This window comes from Phocoena sinus, chromosome 6, assembly GCF_008692025.1.
Source record: "Phocoena sinus isolate mPhoSin1 chromosome 6, mPhoSin1.pri, whole genome shotgun sequence".
Taxonomy (NCBI): Eukaryota; Metazoa; Chordata; class Mammalia; order Artiodactyla; family Phocoenidae; genus Phocoena; species Phocoena sinus.
The window spans coordinates 19,737,433-19,756,537 of NC_045768.1; the positions used below are offsets into that span (position 1 = coordinate 19,737,433).

Genomic DNA, 19,105 nt, shown 5'->3' on the forward strand with positions numbered 1-19,105 from the left:
AGTCTCTCCACTCCCCGCCCCATTCATAAAGCCCATTAGCATTTTAAAGGCTGTGAGGAACCCATCTGTGCTGAGATTAGTCAGTTATTTAACCCTGTGCTTCCCACACTCGTCTACCCTTCCCTGCTTAACGCCCCTGAGGGAGCCAATCCAGCCTCAGCGAGCACCGTGGGACACCCTGGTTTAAACGGGGACCCTGGGGGTGGGTCCTGCCCACCACAGACGGGTCCAGGAGGGACAAGCCTGAGCAGCTCGGCAAACCCACACTCACCCCAGCTCCCCGCTTCCCGGGCCTCTGCACGGGCCTTTGGTCCCTCTGTGCAAACAGAGGTGCTGAGAGGTTTGTTCCTGTTGCTCCCCCAGGTTGGGCCTTTGGTGGACCCGGGCTGGGGCTGGCCGATGGGTGGGGCAGGGGGAGAACGCAGGAGGACCGGGACTCCCCCAGATTTGGGTCACCCTGGGAGGAGAGGGGTGCTGGTGGGCAAGTCCCCACAGGCGGGCCTGAGCAGATGGCCAAGGGGATTATTAAAATCCAGCTTTGTTCTCATCAGAGGCTGGGCCTGAAAGAGGCGGGGAGGCAGCAGGGGCCCAGCCACGGCTGAGCCATTGTCCCTCACTTTGGAATAGATTTTTCTGCCACAGCCAGGACGTGAAGAGCAGCTTAAGCAGGGAGAGGCTGCCTTCTGTGGGCCTGGGAGCCCACCCTGAGCTGCCCACTCCTGACCTTAGGGTAGCAGAGGGCAGTAAGATAAGCAGCCTGACATCATGAGGACCAGGGGACACTGAGGCAACATAGGAGAATAGCTTTTTTAGGGGCCTGCCTCCATGATGGCCACATACATGACAATGGTGATGATGGTGGTGATGGTGGTGATGATGGTGATGGTGGTGATGATGGTGATGGTGATGGTGATGATGATGGTGATGGTGATGATGGTGGTGATGATGGTGATGGTGATGATGGTGATGGTGATGATGATGGTGGTGATGATGGTGATGGTGATGATGGTGATGGTGATGATGATGGTGATGGTGATGGTGATGATGGTGATGGTGATGGTGGTGATGATGGTGATGGTGATGATGGTGGTGATGATGGTGATGATGATGGTGATGGTGGTGATGATGGTGATGGTGGTGATGATGGTGATGGTGATGATGGTGATGGTGATGATGGTGATGGTGATGATGGTGATGGTGGTGATGGTGATGATGGTGATGGTGATGGTGATGATGATGGTGATGATGATGGTGATGGTGATGATGATGGTGGTGATGATGGTGATGATGATGGTGATGATGGTGATGGTGATGATGATGGTGATGATGATGGTGATGGTGATGATGATGGTGGTGATGATGGTGATGGTGGTGATGGTGATGGTGATGATGGTGATGGTGATGGTGATGATGGTGATGGTGATGGTGGTGATGGTGATGATGGTGATGATGATGGTGGTGATGATGGTGATGGTGATGATGGTGATGGTGATGATGGTGGTGATGATGGTGATGGTGATGGTGGTGATGATGGTGATAGTGATGATGGTGGTGATGATGGTGATGGTAATAGTTATAATATGGATGATGATGAATGTGGGGGTGGTGGCTGCTATTTAATGAGCACTCACTTTGTGCAGACAGGTGAGTTCCGTCAGCTGCTCTAGCACTCAGAGGAGGGTGGTGGTAGAGCCTCAGTGTGAACCCAGGCACTGCAGAGCTCACGCACTAAGCCAGAGATCAGCAAACTGTTTCTGTAGAGGGCCAGATAGTGAATATTTTCAGCTTTGTGGGCCATCTGTTCTCCATGGTAACAACTCATCTCGGCTGTTACAGGATGAAAGCAACCACAGACGATACAAAAGCAAGCGAGCACGGCTGTGTTCACTAAAACCTTGTTCACTCAAACAGACCATAGTTGCCAACCCCTGCTTTAAACCACTTGGGTCTTTAACTTCAGAAGGTCTTCCTTGGCCATCTCCCTGACTCTCTACTTCTCTCCCAAACACTAGACTATTTACCATATGAAATCCATCCTCAAATGTTGGAGATGTGCTACAACTGAGACATAATTCCTTTACTTGTTGATTGACTCATTCACTCAAGCAGTCATTAATTGCAGTTATTATCAATGTAATGATAATTATTGGAAATATTTTTATTAATAACAAATATTAATTATATTACTATAATATAATTATACTTGTTCTGTGTTAAATATTAGATTGATTACAATATTATTATGATATATTATAACAAATATTATTAATAAAATCATTAATATGGAAAACCATAGACTTTGGGGTCAAAGCAGAGTTATAATCCCAGCCCAAGGATTTTTCAGCTGGAGATTTTGAGTAAGTGACTCAACCTCTCTGAGTCTCAGTTCCCTCTTCTGTAAGATAGGCGTATGGTCCCTCCCTCTCAGGACTGCCATAAAGAGAGAATGAAAGGATATGTAAGCCCTTGGCCCAGTGTTTGGCCCCCACCCAAGGGTTCCACTAAAAGGTATTATTTATTATACAAAGGCATGTTTGTTGAGCGCCTGAATGATGGCATGAATGAAGGTGAGGCCTTTTGGGTGGGTTGGCCCCAACCCTTGGCTCTGCTGTGCCTCTCCTCCCTTAAAGGTGAACCTGTACTTGGACCCGCCCCAGCCCAGCCACAGCATCCACACGGGGACGATGCCCCAGGGGACCAAGGTCTTGTCCTTCACCATCCCACAGCCCCACTCTGTAGAGCGGTGGCCAGGCCCCGCCAAGGGCCTGCAGACCTCTGAGGCTTCAGGTGAGTCTGGGAGAGGAGATGTGGCTGAAGGGCTCCTCTGTTGTAACCCTGCTCTAGGGACACTTGGTTCACCCTGGGGTGGCACTGGCTTTAGGCCAGGGGAGGGAGGGAGGTGAGGCCCCTCTCTGGGCCCTGTGACTTGAAGAGGTCAAATGGAGATGTAGAAAGTGTCTGCTTTGAGTCAGAGCAGCCTGGGCGAAGCCCTAGCTCTGCCACCTAGCAGCTGTGTGATCTCGGACGAGTTGTATGACAAAGAGCATCGTCACTGTAGAGCCCTCACCCGGTGAGATCCCCACTGGTGTTACCCCACTGACAGTCAAGGAGACCGAGGCTCAGAGAGGTGAGGACGTGTAAAGGTCACACTGCTATGGGGGAGGGTCGGCATTTGAACCCACATCTTTCCGAGTTGGAGCCCACACTATTGACTGGACACCCAGAGGCCTGGCTTGGCTCTAGATGTGTCATCCGGGGCTGATCCACACCTTGTTCTCTCCTATAAATGGGGACAACACTGCCCAGGCCCCTCCCTCAGGTCGATGTGAAGATGGCACGATCGTGAGATGGCTGAGCTTTCATTCGAGGATGGAGGTGGTGGATTTGAGGTTCAGCAACTGTCTCTCAGCCCCAGGAAGGACTGTTCTTGGCCCCAGCATTTAGTGGTTGTATATTCCAGGGTGGCCATCAGCTGAAGGAGACCTGAACCCCTCCTCGCCCCCCAGCACACCCGCCCTAGGGTGGCTCCCGGACGACCCGGGCATCGCCAAGAACCAGCCCTCAGCGGAGCAGGCCCAGGAGCTGACTTCTCGGGCCAGTCAGTTCCTGGCCAAGGTGAGTGGAGCCCCAGCTTTGCCCACGAGAGATGGAACTCACCTGGAGAAAGCAGAGCCTCTGCCCGCTTGGATGAGGGGCTGTCTACGAGGCTCGCTCATTATTCCCCTGCTGGAGTTAACTTGGAAACAGAGCCTCCCTGACCCTGGTTTTAGAGACCTCCTGGCTCCAGCCTCCTCCTTGTCACCCAGTGCTAGATTTAACTCCCTTTTTGGCATTGTGTCTCATCAAACTCTCTCTAATTGTGCTTGAAACTATCTCCGGTTTCACTTCTGGGGGAGACTCCCTGCTTTTTCAGGATTCTGGAAGGGTTACGGAACCTCTACTCTACCTTCTCCTCTTTAGGATAGATCACCTCACTTCCTTAGTTCCTTTCGTTATGGAAATCAATCCTCAGTCACTTCTCAAGGGGCCTTTATATTTTCATCCAAATAACTATGAATTGTTTGCAGGTCTGTTTATAACTATACACTTGGCCTTATTCCAAAAGTACTTTAAAGCAGCTTAGAAAATACATGCATTGTAACCACATACTGAAAACGGAAGTGAGGAAACTGGGGCAAAGGGGAAGTAAGGATAGGAAAAAAAATAAAAGGAACTTAGGGAGAAGTGAATAAACAAAGTGCTCTGCTGGACCCTGAATGCTTTATCAGATTCACATTTGGTTTTGAGCTTCCTAGTTGTCAATGCAGAAAGGGAAATGCAATACATACATCACCATGTCCATAAAACAAATTCTTTCAAAGAAACACCACCATTCTTTCTTCCCTTCCTTCCTTCCTTTCCTTCTTTCTTGTTTGTAACATCTTTATTGAGATATAATTCACATAACATACAATTCAGTCAGTTAAAGTTAATGCTTCAGTGGCTTTTAGTATATTCACAGCTGTGCAGCCATCAACACCATCAAGTTTAGAACATTTTCATCGCCCACTAAGAAACTGCCTATGCATTAAGCAGTCACCCCCCATTCCCCTTCCCCCCAGGCCCTGGCAGCTGCTCATCTACTTTCTGTCTCTTTGGGTTTACCTATTTTGGACATTTCCTATAAATGGATTCATGTAGCATTTGTCCTTTTGTGTCTGGCTTCTTTCACTTAGCATAACGTTTTCAAGTCTCATCCATGTTGTAGCAGCATGAACTTTATTCCTTTTTATCACCGCCATTCTGGGTCCTGTAACTGGAGAGATGTTTCTCCTGTGTGCTCTAAAGTAAAGCAAAGCCAAGGTCACCACATTGAGCAAAATCTGGGGCACCAGCTGACCCCTAATGATCCAGGCTGCCCTGTCCATACAGGAGCCACTGGTCAGGCGGCTAGTGAGTACTTGACATGTGGCCACTCCAAATTGAGACGTTCTGTAAGTGTAAAACACATACTGGCTTTCAAAGACTTTGTGCAACAAAAAGAATATAAAATTTTCAATGTATTTTTTTACATTGATTACATGTCAAGATAATATTTTAGGTTTATAAAATATATTATTAAAATTAATTCACTTGTGTCTTTTCACATTTTTAGTATGGCTCCTGGAAAGTTTTAAATTACATATGCAGCTTGCATTACATTTCTATTTTATGTTATATAAATTATATAATGTAATTATATTAGGTAAATTTCTATGTTATATTTTGGCACTGATCTAGAGCTTTCCTAGAAATGCTAAAAATCTCCAAATTGTCTTTGCCATTTTTTTCTAATTAAAAAATTTTTGTAACAGTAATAGATACCCATGGTAAAGACCCTCACACAGGACAAAGAATATATTCAGTGAAATCTTTTCTTCCCCTCTTGCCCTTCTGCTTCATGCAAAATGTTTAATGCACACACATGCATTTATAGAAATGGTCACATGAGTATGTACACTATAATGTACCTTGACTTTTTTTTTTTAATTTATTTTCAAATGTGGTGTCAGGGAGAATGTCCTGACTCAAATTTTGCAGTAATTGAATATAAACTTAATAACTTTGCTTGCAAATTTTTTTTTTTTGCCGTACACAGACCTCTCACTGTTGTGGCCTCTCCCGTTGCGGAGCACAGGCTCCGGACGCGCAGGCTCAGCGGCCATGGCTCACGGGCCTAGCCGCTCGTGGCATGTGGGATCTTCCCGGACCGGGGCACGAACCCGCGTCCCCTGCATCGGCAGGCGTACTCTCAACCACTGCGCCACCAGGGAAGCCCTACCTTGACTTTTTTAATGTCTCAAATATGAATATTTCTGGGTAGCCAATAAATTCACTTTGTTCAAAGTTCAGAGGATACATATAGTAGAAAACCTTCCTCCCATCTTTGTACCTGCCCACCACCCAGTTCTCCTCCCTAGAAGCAATTAATATTTTAGTCTCCTGCATCCTTCTAGAGATAGTTTATAATACATAAGCAACTGTGTTTGTATTTTTCCTTCTTTGTTCTCTCCGTATCTTATACAGATGGTAGCCTACCATAAGCATTGTCCTGTACCTTGATTTGATGCTGAAAAGTAGGTCTTGGAGGCATTTACACATGAGAATACACACATGTGCCCTCATCTTCTGGATGGCTGCATACCGTTCCACAGATAGGCATTCAGACTGTTTCCTGTTGTCCCATGCCCACCACGCTGCTGTAGGTTTCATGCACAGGAGTAAGTGCGCTTTGCTGTCAATAAATTCCTGGAGGTTCCACTTTGATTTTTCCCAAGGCTGCCATGGCCCAGGCCAGTGGTGGAGCTTTTCTGGCACCCGCCTCTCCGTGCTTGTCAGAAAACCCACATCCCAAGGCAGGGCCCAGCTCTCCGCACCAAAGTGTGACTGTGGCTAAGTGTGGGAGTCTGTAGGACTTACCTTCTGAGTCTGGATTAATGGAGCGTGTTTCCTTCCCTTTCCAATTCCCAGGTGGAGTCCTTTGTAGAACTGCTGCAAGCAGGACAGCTGACACCCCAGGACCAACTCAAGGTACTGCCCACTTCAAGAGATGCCCTTGGAGCTGCCAAGACAGCTGCTCTGTCTCCCATGGCACAGGCTCTGAAGCCTCGTTTGCTGTAAGACAGACCAGAGAATCCCAGACATCGTGTCTCCTTTTAGAACAAACAGCCCCTGATTAGCTTTCCATGATAATGATCATTAGATCACAATAGTCACCATTTATTAAGCCAAGATGCTGGTGTGCCAGGCACTGTGGTAAGCCCTTGATGTACATTATTTCACTTTATCACCATAAAAACCTGGCAAGGCAGTCACAGTCATCACCCACATTTAACTGGGATGAACTGAAGCCCAGAGAGGCAGCTGGAAGGCCACACAGCCAGTAGACGGCACAGCCCAGACCCAGGTCTGTCTGATTCCCAAGTCCAGGGTCGTAATCGTTGCCCTGCACAGCTTCCCATGGATTATATTGCCTGTCGGCAACCAGGAAAAGGCCTTTTCTTTTTATAATTTTCCTTATTATAAAAGTAATTGCTAAAATGAAAACTGGGGGGAAAGGGAAAGAAACCCCTAACCTAACCATTATTGGCTTACTTCCTTCTGGGCTCTCGTATTTCTAGATAACTGTGGTCATATATAAAATTTAGATTTCTTACGCATCAGCCAAGGTCCCAAGAAGATGGAGCTCTCAAAGCTGCGGGTGTAGAGATCAGTGAAGGGACTATTAGCTGGGGTGTGGGCAGCAGCCTCAGGGAGCCCGACCAGGGACAGGGAAGCCCAGGGACTAGTGCCTGCCAGGAGCAGTTCCCTCCCAGGTCTCTTTCCTTCCACCCTGTGACCTCTAATAGATGCCTCCCCTAGACAGGCTCCAGGGGAAACCAGCTGATGCTCCGGGCGCAGAGCGGGGTGGGGAGAGGAGCTGAGGGAGGGTGAGTAGGGCAAATGCAACGCACTTGGTTTGATAGTTTTTACTGTTAATATTATGTTACCGAGCATTATGTTACTATATAGATGTTACACACATTCTCCAATTACAAAATGTGATATGGATTGTATTATCTCACTGAGTGGATGATCAAGGACCTTGAAAATCAAAACCATTCTTTTTCTTCCCCCTCTCCTGATTCCCCCATATGCAGGGAGATTGAGAGCTGTTGGAAGATAAAGTTTGACAGGGTGCTAGACTCTAGGTTGTCCTTGGCCTCAGCCTATCGTCAGCATAGGATGAGTGAGATGAGGATGATAAAAAGCCAGGGATAATGAGCCCACCTCCCATAGTTTTAACCTCCCATGAGTTAGCTACGATCATGTTTACCGTGGGGACCTAGCATAATCGTTGGGACCATGAGCTCTGGAGCTAGAGGGCCTGGGTTCATATCCTGACTCTATGTGACCTTCACTGACTTAAGTAATCTCTCTGTGCTGTAGTTTCATCCTGTTTAAATGAAGATGATAAATTACCCTTCTCATTAGGCTTATGTTGAGGATTAAATGAATAATGCAAAGGGCTTTAGACAGAGCCTCAGTGCTCATAAATGTTAGTTATCATTATCAACAGTTTGATGGTGATGATAATACCATCTGTTGTGATAGTCTATAAGGATTTGGGAAAAGAACGACTAATGTTCCAAAATCCACTGTTCTGAGAATCGAGGATGAGGATCTAAGGTGTCTCAAGTACTAGGTCCTTATGGGGATATAGTGATAGCATATTTGACACTATGACCATCATGGAACATTGGGTTCTTGCAGGTCTACCCAGGAAGGACTGGTACCCTCCGGGGCTGGTGCCAGTGCTCTAAGCCATGCCTCTGCCATACCAATCTGATGGCAGGGAGATTGACCAGAGTGAGCAGCCTCCAGAGGGTACCAACCCCAGCCTTCCAGATATTCCGGGGCCCGGAGGCCTCCACAGTCCCAGAATCCCATGCCCCTCCCTTCCCCCAAAGAGCTGTCTCGTCCACTGTGTCTGCAAGGATGGAGCCCACGGGGGCTGGGCACTCAAGTCTTCTTGGCCTGTCTGGCTTCAGGTCTTCCAGCAGCTAAAGGCTGTCCACGCGGCCTTGGAGGAGGAGTATCTGAAGGCCTGCAGGGAGCAACACCTGGCCCAGCAGCTTGCCGGCTCCACGGGGACGCCCGGGAGATTTGATCCCGGCAGGTACATGCTGGGGAGAGAGGCCTCCAAGGACAGAAGGGTCAGGCCCTGGGTTCCCACCAGGAGGGGGACAGTTTGTCCTCATAATTCACACACTTGGGGAACAGGGAGAAGTCCTATCCCAATTAACAACATGTCCAGATGGGGGATACTTGAAGGCTGAGATTTGTGTCCTTTTGGAACTCCCTTCAATGAGAAGTGACCTTGGAGATAAGAGTTAAAGCCCCTCATTGGACAATGGGGAAACTGAGGCCAGAGGGGGCAGGGATTTACTCAAGCTCCTGCAGCCACATGGTGGCAGAAGGGGACTCAGGCTGAGGCCTCCTTATTCCCAGGGGCGTCCACTTTCACCTTGTTGATTTTGCTCTCCACATAATCTAGATTATGATGTCAGATGCACTCTCCACGGGCATCTCTGGGGCCTCTGCTCTGAAGCACAGCCTCCCAGACCTGCCTGATGTTTCCTCGTTCCAGGGAGCTGGAGGCAGAGATATTCCAGCTGGGAATTCGCCTGGATGAGCTGAAGGACCACATAGACCAGAACCAGCAGGAACCTGAGCCAGCCGGGTCAGACTTGGCTCTGGACAGCTCCCCAGCTGTGCCCTCCCCACCCCAGCCAACGGGCCTGCCCCCTCCTTTGGAGCAAGCCCCCACGCCCGCCATCCAGACCCTCTGCCCTGAGGTACCTCTTTGCCCAACCGTATTGGACTGTTCCTTCATTCACTGTTTTCTCCATCCATTAACTTCTTCATGACATATCTGAGAAGTTTGTACCATGTGCCAAGACTCATGACACATGGTGGGAATTCAGTAGAAAACAACAAATAATAGGTGGCCTGTACCCTCATGGAGTTTTCTGTCTAGTTGAACTAGTTACCCAGTTACTTAACTATAATTTGGATCCGTGCTCTGAAGGAAAATTATGAGGTTCTATCAGAGTAGATAACAGGGTAACATATCTGAGTTTAGGGGGTCAGAGAAACTTTCCTTGAGGAAGTAATGTTTAAATGAGATCTGAGGGTGAGTAGGAATTACTAGGTGCAGAAAAGCCATCTGGCAGGAAAAACAGCCTGTGCAAAGGCCCTGTGGTTAGACTATGGACCCTGAGGAGGACAGTTGTCTAAGAGGCAGGGGAGACAGGCAGGAGAGGGGAGGAGGCTGGGGAGGCAGGCAGGGGCCTCAGGACATACGTGTGTGGGTCACATCAAGGGGATGGTCTTAAACTCTGCTGGGTTTTTCAGCAGGAGAAGATACCAGAGGATTTGCAGGTAGGTCAGAAGCGGGGAGGTGGCGGGGCAGATGGAGAGACGTGCATGGACTTGAGAGAGGTTTAGAAGGTACATTTGACTGGACTTGGATTGGTGATGAGAGGAAAGGAGCAAACGATGACCTCCAAGCTTCTAACTTTTAGTCCTGGGTGAATATGGGGACTATTCACAGAGGTGGCGACACTAGAGAAGGGCTGTACATGGAAGGGGCTTTGTAGAATTCTCTCTAGCCCACGTCACAACCCCATGAGAGACAATCAACTCGAGTGCGTCATCTTGAGGGGCTCCCCTGCTCCCATGGTGAAGGTGTTTTGAGGGGCTGGGTGTCCATGTTGGAATGGAAATCTGGGTTCAAATCTAGGCTCTGCCCCTCACTTCTGTGTGACTTTAGGCAAATCATTTGAGCCTCAGTTACCTGTCTGTGAAATGGGTTGTAATAACCTAGGTACTGGTGGGATTGTTGTGAAGTGATGTCTGTACAGCGCCTGGCACGTAGCAGGGGCTCAATCAATGGCAGTCAGTATCAAAGATCGCATGACCCAGTCCCTACTTGTGCACACATAAAAGGATGATAGGTTAGTGAACCTAAACTATTTCTTACTCTTTGGCACCCAGCATGAGCCTGGCATAAGGTGGGTCCTTAAAAGGTGGTCTCAGACGTCTGCTGAATCTCTGCCCCTCCTCCTTTCTGGCCCCAGCTCGACGCCATCAACGCTGGCCTCCACCCATTGCACGTGAACTTGGATCTGAGCGCTACCAGCAATGAAGTAGAGGACAGGCTGCTGGGCCTCCCGACCCCGCTCGGGCACAAGGAGCTGCGGGTGGAGCACGATTTCCATGGCCTCCTAGAGCAGTGAGTGCCCACCAGGAGTGAGGCCAGGGTGGTGGGTCCAGTGGTGGGACCTTGCTGGCCCTGCTGGGCAGAAGTCACGCCCCTCTGTGTTCTTCTGCAGGTACCTCAGTGTGAAGTCTCTCCCAGAAGCCCTGAGGCTGGAGGAGGAGGGGGAGGGGCAGGGCCACACCCTGGAAGTTGAGGGGCCAGCTTCAGCTCCAGGAAAAGCAGCGGCCACCAGGCTCCCCACCAGACAGCCCCCAGCACAGACTGAGAGAAGTCACGGGGGCCCCGTCGAGTATGTCAATGAGCCTTCCCCGCTTGTCCCACACCAGCTCAGAAACCGCAGGGGTGGAAATTGTCATAGTGAGCTAGACAGTTTAGAAACGGCCTTCCTGACATGTAGCTCAGTGTCTCTCCAAAACGTGCAACATATACCATTGATAGCATTTGAAATGATTGGGTGTTGTGGGACGAGGTTTCTGGTAGGACAGATGCAGCATTAAATAACATTACTCTCCTTCTCAGTCTCAGACATTCCATGGACATCAAGGAGAAATCTCAGTTAGGGCTATTATGTCTTCAGTGCCTCTCTTGATCTTCCTTTAAAAACAGAGAGCGAGAGAGAAAACAAGCAGGCCTCAGGCCCAGAGCCTTTACTAAGCAACAGGATCTATCTAGACTATGATAATATTGTTTTCATGTTCCTTGTATTTATTTGCAAAGTTAGTTTCTATTTGTAACACAAAATACTGGTCTTCTGTTTATAACAGTGACATAAAGTCTTTTTGAGTAGATTGAAAAAGTTGATGGAAATGTCTGGAAGGGCGAAGATGGAAGACAATTCCAGAAGCCTGGGAAAGGATGCTTTAGCACATCTCTTTCCACACTGTTTCTGCTGCACTGTATAGGGTGGGATTTTTAGGCATCCCCATTTTACAGTTAAGAAAAATGAGGTTCAGAGAGGGGAGGTGCCTTGCCCAAGGTCACACAGCGAGAGGGTGGCAGAACCAGGGTGGGCACGCAGGGGTTCCTGACTCCAGAGTTTGTGCCCTAGACTGTGTGGCTACCGGGACAGGGCTGCCCAGCCCATGCCACGGCTCAGGGCCAGTGTGCCTCTCCTTCCCTGCCAGGGAAACCGTGGAGCAGATGGCGTCTGTGAAGCCAGCAGACTTCCACGCATCCGTGGGCAGAGACAGGCACCTGCAGGGCCTGGACAAAGCTGAGGCAGCTCCTTCAGGCCCAAGCAGGCCCCCCCCACCTCAGGGCACCAAGTCTGCGGAGTCCCACCAGAGCAGTCTGACCAGCCTAGAGGGAAGTGGCATCTCTGAGCGCCTTCCACTGAAGTCTCCGTGCCAAGCTGGCGGGCCCCACCTGGAGGTATGCGTCTGCACGGGGCATGGGCTCAGAGCCTCAGGGCCATTCCCTGCATCTCCTGGAGCCTCCTGCCTCCAGGCCTTTGCTCAGAATGCCTGCTACTCCTGCCCTTGCCAGTCACAGTCCTGCCCAACATTCAGGGCTTGTGCCATAGCTCCCCACACCCCCGTCCCTCCACCAGGAGCTCCCCTTTCTCCTCTGAGAGCTTGCGATTTGTAGGAATCACAAATCACTGTGGAAATGTGACTTATGTGATGGATCCTCCCATAGAAAAACACATAGTATGCATGTGTACACATACACACACACACACACACACACACACCCCTCTGTAGTCCTAATGAGCCCATGGTAAGGAGTCTGTACTCGACCATGAACTCATTGAGGGCAGGCACCCGTGTCTCTCTGTTGGCCATCTTTGCACCTTGCATTGGATGCAGTGTGTTGGATGTGTGCATATTTGATCAAGTTTATTTTCCCAATTCATCAGGCCCGGGCATTTCTGCAGTCAGGTAGGACCAAGGTGTTCCAGGCCCAGCCCGGAAGCCGTGTGGACATGAGAATCCCATTCCCACCACGGGACATTTCTGCTCCTCTTTCTGTTCTCAACTCAGGATATCTCAGTATCTCTCCCAAGGGCCCTGGCTCCCACTTCTCAGGGAAGCGGGACTTCCTCAGGGTCTTCTCGGGGCGTGGAGTCCCTGAGGTTGGCTGGGTGCTTGTGCTGAAGGACCCTCACCCCCTGGGCCCGGCTGCTGGGAGCTGGGCCAGCCTCCCTGTCTGTGAGCCTCTGGAATGTAAGGCCCAGGCCAGGACTTGGGAAGGGTTTCCCAGTGTGCCTCAAGCATATTTCTCCGATTTAAAGGGACGCTGTCTCTTTCAGGAGCCCTGGATGGCATCCCCCGAGACAGACAGTGGCTTTGTGGGCTCAGAAACCAGCAGAGTGTCGCCCCTCACTCAGACCCCAGAGCACCGATTCTCCCAGATCAGGTATCCTGGGGACCCCATCAGTGTACACACCTGAGATAGCCTGAGAATCAGAGTGCCTGTGAGCTCAGAACAGGGACAGATGGCCTGGGCGTTCTCAGAGCCCACACTTCATCCCCCCAAGGATGGTTCATTTCCCCTATCTTATTGATAGAGGGGAACTAAGGTTCAGAAAGGGAAAGCGACTTGCCCAGTGTCACTCCGCCAATCATCGACAGACCGGGAAATAAATATTTGTTGAGCAAATGAATGATGAAATGGTGAATGAATAAGGTCTGTAGGGAGGGTGGCATGACAGCCACCAGGTACAGTGATAGTCTCCAAAGCTGGATGCAGGCCCCTCGGGCTACGCAGGGCTGCCGGGGAAGGAAGGATTACAAATTTTATTTCTTTGTATATTATCTAAAAACTAAGTTGAGCTTTATAATTTTGTGTGAGTAGGCAGATGTACACTTCTGCAGTTTATAAAGAAAATGCATGTATAATGGGGGTGCATCCTCAGAAATACTGTACTGCCAGGGGTGCCAAGTCCCAAAGGACAGGAGTTCATGGTTTAGCATGTGGAGGGTCTCGGCGACTGTGGCCTCCTTCTGTGTGACCTCAGCGTGTCTCTCTCTCCATGGTCTCCCAGCACCCGAGGGACATTAGCCCAGTCTTTCACTCCGTCTGTGCCCCGAGATGCAACCTCCCACCGCCAGACCAGGGGTCTTCCGGTACCCAGAAGAGCCTCTGAGCCCATCATACCCAGGAACCGAGCCCAGAGGCTCCCACCTGGCCAGGACAGTCCTCTCGGGCAGAGGGCACCCAGCTTCTGCCTGGAGCGGGCACTGGTGGCTGAGATGGGTGAGTGGATGCATCTGGGTTGGCCAGAACCTGGGGGTGGCTGGATTGCATGGGTTAAAAAAATCAAATCCATAAGAAAACTTGCATTGCCCTTTAGATGCAAAATATCTTACAGGTTCATTGTAGGAAAATTTGAAATTGCAGGTAAGGTGGACAAAAGGGAACAAAAGATAAAATAATAAGCTAAAAACCGTCGCTGCTGACATTTTGGTGTAGAACCTGTGAGCTGTTTTCTTTGTCGGTATGTGTGTGTTTATTTACAAATACTTAAAATGGAAATGGGATATTATACGTGAATGTTTAATAACCTCCTTTTTTTTTTTTTTTTTTTGGCTGCATCGGATCTTAGTTGCAGCACACATCGTCTTCGTTGCGGCGTGGGCTTCTCTCTAGTTGTGGTGCGCGGGTTCCAGAGCATGTGACCTCTGTAGTTTGTGGCACGCGGGCTCTCTCATTGAGGCGCACGAACTCAGTAGTTGTGGCGCGCAGGCTTAGTTGCCCCCCGGCATGTGGGGATCTTAGTTCCCCGACCAGGGATCGAACCCACGTCCCTGCACTGGAAGGTGGATTCTTTACCACTGGACCACCAGGGAAGTCCCAGTAACCTCCTTTTTTTCACTAAACACCATGTCATGAACACTGTGTCTATAAAATCTGTGATTTCATTTTTTACCTTTAAAAAATGCTTGTGAACTTTTTATTGAAATAAAACATACAGGAAAGAATATAAATTGATGAATTTTCTCAAAGTGACCACAGACCAAGAAACTCAACACGATTAGAAGCCCAGACCCCCCTCAAGCCCTTCCCAGTCACTCCCACACCTCCCAAAGGTAACCACTGTTCTCAGATTAGCTCTGCCTCTTAAGGTTCACCATTTAAAAATTTGAAATTTAACTTTAGTTAAAAGTTTAATTAATTAAAGAGTCACATGCAGTTGTAGGAAATAATACACAGAGATCCTTCCCCCAGTTTTTCCCAATAATAATATCTTGCAAAACCATAGAGCAATGTCACAACCAGATATTGACATGGATTCAGTCAAGACACAGAACGTTTCCAGCGTCTCAGGGTCCCTCATGTTGCCCTTTTATAGACACAGTCACCCCCTCCTTAACTCCTGGTAACCACTAATCTGTTCTCCATTTCTGTAATTTTGCCATTTCAAGAACGTTATAGCAATGGAATCGTATAATATGTAACCTTTTGGGATTGGCTTCTTTTTCACTCAGCATGCTTTTCTGGAGACTCTTCTAGATTGCTCCATGAATCAATAGTTTGTTCCTTTCTATATCGCTGATTCGTTTTCCAAGGGCTCGTTGTTTTAATGCATGGGCCAGATGAGTGGTTTGTAACCTCTGGTCACCCATCCCTTTGAGAGGCTAGTTAAAGTTTTGAATGCTCCCCCAAGAAACATGCGCACAGGCAAAGGTGTGACTAATTTCAGAGGGAGGTGAGGCTCCGAAGCCAGTCCCAGAGCACCCTGGTGATGCACAGAGTCTGGGGACCCTCATGGAGGAGCAGGGGGCTCTTTGTAGGGGGCAGGCCCTGGAGACTTGGATCTGATGCCGAAATGGTGGGTGGTGGAGGATAATCTAGTTATAAACAGCTCTGCAGGCCCACTTTGCTCCCAGCAAAAACCACATCTTCTTCCTGTTTTGAGGGTCATCGACCTCAATAGGGACTTCATTCATGACCTCAGCCGGGCCCCATCTCTTCACCCCCAGCACCCTTCCACCCGCACAGGTTCTCACTTCAAGGGTCCTCTCTGTGTGAACTCACTCTGACCCCTTTCTGCCTCCCTAGTGGTCCCTGGCTCAGAGTTCAAGGGCCGAAAGCAGCTTTCTGAGCAGCTCCCCCATGGCGCGACCATCAGCCCACCCCCGACCCTGGCCCCTGCAGCCGCCGCTCCACCCCATGGGCCCGCAGAGACCACCTCCACCTTCCTCCTCACCAGGACGGGGCGAGAGTAAGTTGCATACTTGGGTGCTGCGGATTCAAGCTCATCATAGAGCCGGGAAGCACGGGCTTTCTAGGGTCTCCATCCAGTGGTGGCTGTGCTGAGGCCAGGCGGACCCAGGCATCCTGCCTCCCAGCTCAGGGCTGCTCCTGTGGGATGTCATTGATCTAGATTCTGAGGACACTTCTCCAGCCGGTGGGAAATGACCTAGAGGTTCACCTTGCTGGTGCTAAGACCCCTCTGCCTGTCCCCCAACATTTCCCTTCCAAGACAGGTCTGCACTTCCCAGGGGTGTGTTTTCTGCAGTTTATGCATTCATTGTATGAACCGAGAAGGGACAGTTTTTTCAATTTTTAATCTTTAATCCAAGTGCAGTTTTTCTACTGAGAAAGTTTTCTCCTTGCTTCATTAAACAGAAATGGGAAAAGAGATTAGTCAGTCCTCTTACTTCTCCTCTGAGTAGCTTTTGGCCAATAATCAATCACAGGCCTTTGTTGGGTTGGGGTGTTGGCTTCCAGGCCTGAGTTGAGTAAGTGCACTCCTGCAGTCTCCTCTGATATCTACAGGGGAATGAGAGGCTTATTTACCTACAGTATGCCAGCCCCTGGGAATACAATAGTGGGCAAGACAGTCCTTGAGCTCGTAAGGCTCACCATCTTGTAGGATGGACCAAGAAACAGGTGGTTGCACCCCCAGTGTGATGGCACAGGGCTGAAGGACCGTGGGAGCACAGAGAAGGGGCATCTAGCCCAGTCAGAGGCTTCAGGGAGGGCTTCCTGGAGGAAGTGGTATCTCAGCTGAGACCGGAAGGGAGAGAGATGGAAGAATATCCCAGCAGAGGGAACAGCATGTGCAAAGAGGGAGCAGCATGTGCAAAGGCCTAGAGGTGAGAGAGTGCCCGCCACCTTTTAGGCACCAAATGTTTATTATAGCGGGATCCTCAAGTATGAGGTGGGGTGTTAAACAACAAAAGCAGAGAGGAAGACAGGGAGACCTGGGGGAGATCTCGGAGGGCCTCAGACACATGTGGTTAGAAGTTTGGATGATGGCTCTGCTCAGGAAAGGTGCTCACTGAATATTCATGAATGCAGAAAGTCTCATCTAAGGACAATGAGGGAGGCTTTAAGCCAGGGAGAAGCGTGGTTGGGTTTACGTTTTAGAAAGAATTCTCTGACCACTGTGAGGGTGAGAATAGAGGCCAGGGGATTGCTGAGAAGGCTGCCGCACCCAGGAGAGAGGTTATGGGGCCAGTGGGGAGGGAAGGGAGGTGCATTTGAAAAGAGATAATTAGGCATTGGGCCCACAGGACTTGGGAGTTGGTTAACTTTTGAGGTGTTCAGGGAAAGAGAAAGGTTTAGAATGACTCAGATTGTTGGCTGGCCAACCAGTTGGATGCTGATGCGGAGATGGGGAACCTAGGAAGGGGGAGTAAAATTGCAGGGAAAGATGACTTATAAGTGCCATCTGGCACTCAGTCACTAAAGGATTAGGTCAGGAAGACCGAGATCCTGGTAGAAACAAGCCAGAGAGGACAAGTGACGCCTAAGGGGGTATTCCAAATCCCAGGCTCTCGTTCAGCGGCCTTTGGCCTGGACAGGGAGCCAGAGCCGCCCCAGTCCTACACCCATCACGGGGCCTCAGCCCTGCCTTTCAGGGGTTAACTGGTGACCGGAGTTCTCACTCTCCTGCAGCCGCCACCCTCATGGTTTGCCTTGGAAACCCCAACAAGCGTTGCCCTGGGAATTGCCAGGGGAACCAACTGCCCTTAGACGCACAAGCGCCAGGCCATAGCCAGAGGGAGGTCTCCCACCTCCTCTGTGCACCCATCTGAAGGCTGATGTCTGCTGAAGCCAGCACCAAGAGTCCAGGGGCCACCAGGAAAGAACTAACCCTGAGGGGAGCCCTCACCCCGGAAGCTGGTCCGAACAGTAGACGTAGAGCTTGCCTCAGCCTGGAGGACGGCCGTGCCCAGCCCGGACTCTGATGCCCCGTGTGTAGGGGGGTTTGTGTGTAGCAGTGCCTGGGTAGAATTAGCTGCTGCAGTGCCAGCGACACCCTCAGAATGAGACCCTAGAGATTCAGGGACCGATCGGGGAGAAATGCAAACAGGATTTACTCCCAAGATGCTAGTGGCTCGTGAGATACCTTGCCAATCACAGGTTGGGCTGTGTTTGGGGGCTTCCCCAGCATGACAGCAGCCTTGCCTGTGGCACCCCTGCAGCTTCCAGCCTGCTCACATTCAGTTGGTGATGGGAAGCACCGTGTGTCTCTTTGTCCCTTCTCCACACACACACATTTACTCTGCTCCCTCTGGGAGCCTGGAGGCCAGCTCAGTGCCATTCTCGGAGCATCTATGTGGTCTCAGGGGTTGTGAGATGGGGAGGCCCACTCCTTGCCTGCCAGGGGCTCACTGTCTGGTTGAGGAGACAGATAAACAAGCATCTTCCGCCAGGAGCAGGGAGATGGGCTTGAACAACGTAGGAAATGTTTGGGGGAACCCAGGAGGGGGTGCTGAGCAAAGGCGGGAAGAAACCAGGCCTGGACAGATAGTTAGGGTTTCTACAGACAGAGGTTGAGGAAGGGGAGGGCAGCCCCGGGGGCCGAGGCCGGTCAGAATTGAAATTTTAAAGTGCACCTTGAGCCAATGCCCTTTCTTCTCTGCATCCTCATCTCTGTCTTGAGAATTTGTCACTGGTGCTTCAGAACAGTTACTCAGAGGCTCTGCATGCTAGGTTGGGTAAACCTCAAAGAAGGTTCTGCTTTGCTCACCAAATGTGCGGGGAGGGACATGAACTCAGAGGGGTGTCACGATGTGTAGCAAGAAAAGCGGACACACAGGGAAGTTCGAGAATCCACCGACAGCAGAGTTGGACGGTGCCTGCTGGAAAAGGACAAAGACCTGGCATCCAGGCAGCACTCAGGCGGCGGCCGCAGTTGTGTTCACTGTGCATCTGTCCTTTCTCCTGTCCCCACCCCCCCACCCCAGCCAGGCCATCCGTGAGCTGCAAGAAGAGGTATCCCGGCTCCGGCTCCGGCTGGAGGACAGCCTGCACCAGCACCTCCAGGGCAGCCCGAAGCGCCCAGCGTCCAACTTTGACCACCCCGCCCGGGCCCGGGACCAGCCAGCTGATTCCTCAGCCACTTGGGGGTCCCATTATGGCAGG

General features: G+C 50.3%; 1 protein-coding gene across 3 annotated transcripts in view; it reads left to right on the top strand.

The window, feature by feature from the left end:
• The window catches only part of AKNA (AT-hook transcription factor), a 45,936-nt gene that overhangs the window by 16,250 nt on the left and 10,581 nt on the right, over positions 1–19,105 (top strand). For all 3 annotated transcript variants that reach the window (XM_032635658.1, XM_032635656.1, XM_032635657.1), the window contains exons 7-19: positions 2,631–2,787; positions 3,059–3,127; positions 3,461–3,615; positions 6,490–6,549; positions 8,550–8,677; positions 9,149–9,356; positions 10,641–10,795; positions 10,896–11,072; positions 11,908–12,154; positions 13,035–13,141; positions 13,770–13,981; positions 15,788–15,950; positions 18,928–19,104. In XM_032635658.1, coding sequence (XP_032491549.1) covers positions 2,631–2,787; positions 3,059–3,127; positions 3,461–3,615; positions 6,490–6,549; positions 8,550–8,677; positions 9,149–9,356; positions 10,641–10,795; positions 10,896–11,072; positions 11,908–12,154; positions 13,035–13,141; positions 13,770–13,981; positions 15,788–15,950; positions 18,928–19,104 — 2,015 coding nt within the window. The remainder of the gene's footprint in view (positions 1–2,630; positions 2,788–3,058; positions 3,128–3,460; positions 3,616–6,489; positions 6,550–8,549; positions 8,678–9,148; positions 9,357–10,640; positions 10,796–10,895; positions 11,073–11,907; positions 12,155–13,034; positions 13,142–13,769; positions 13,982–15,787; positions 15,951–18,927; position 19,105) is intronic.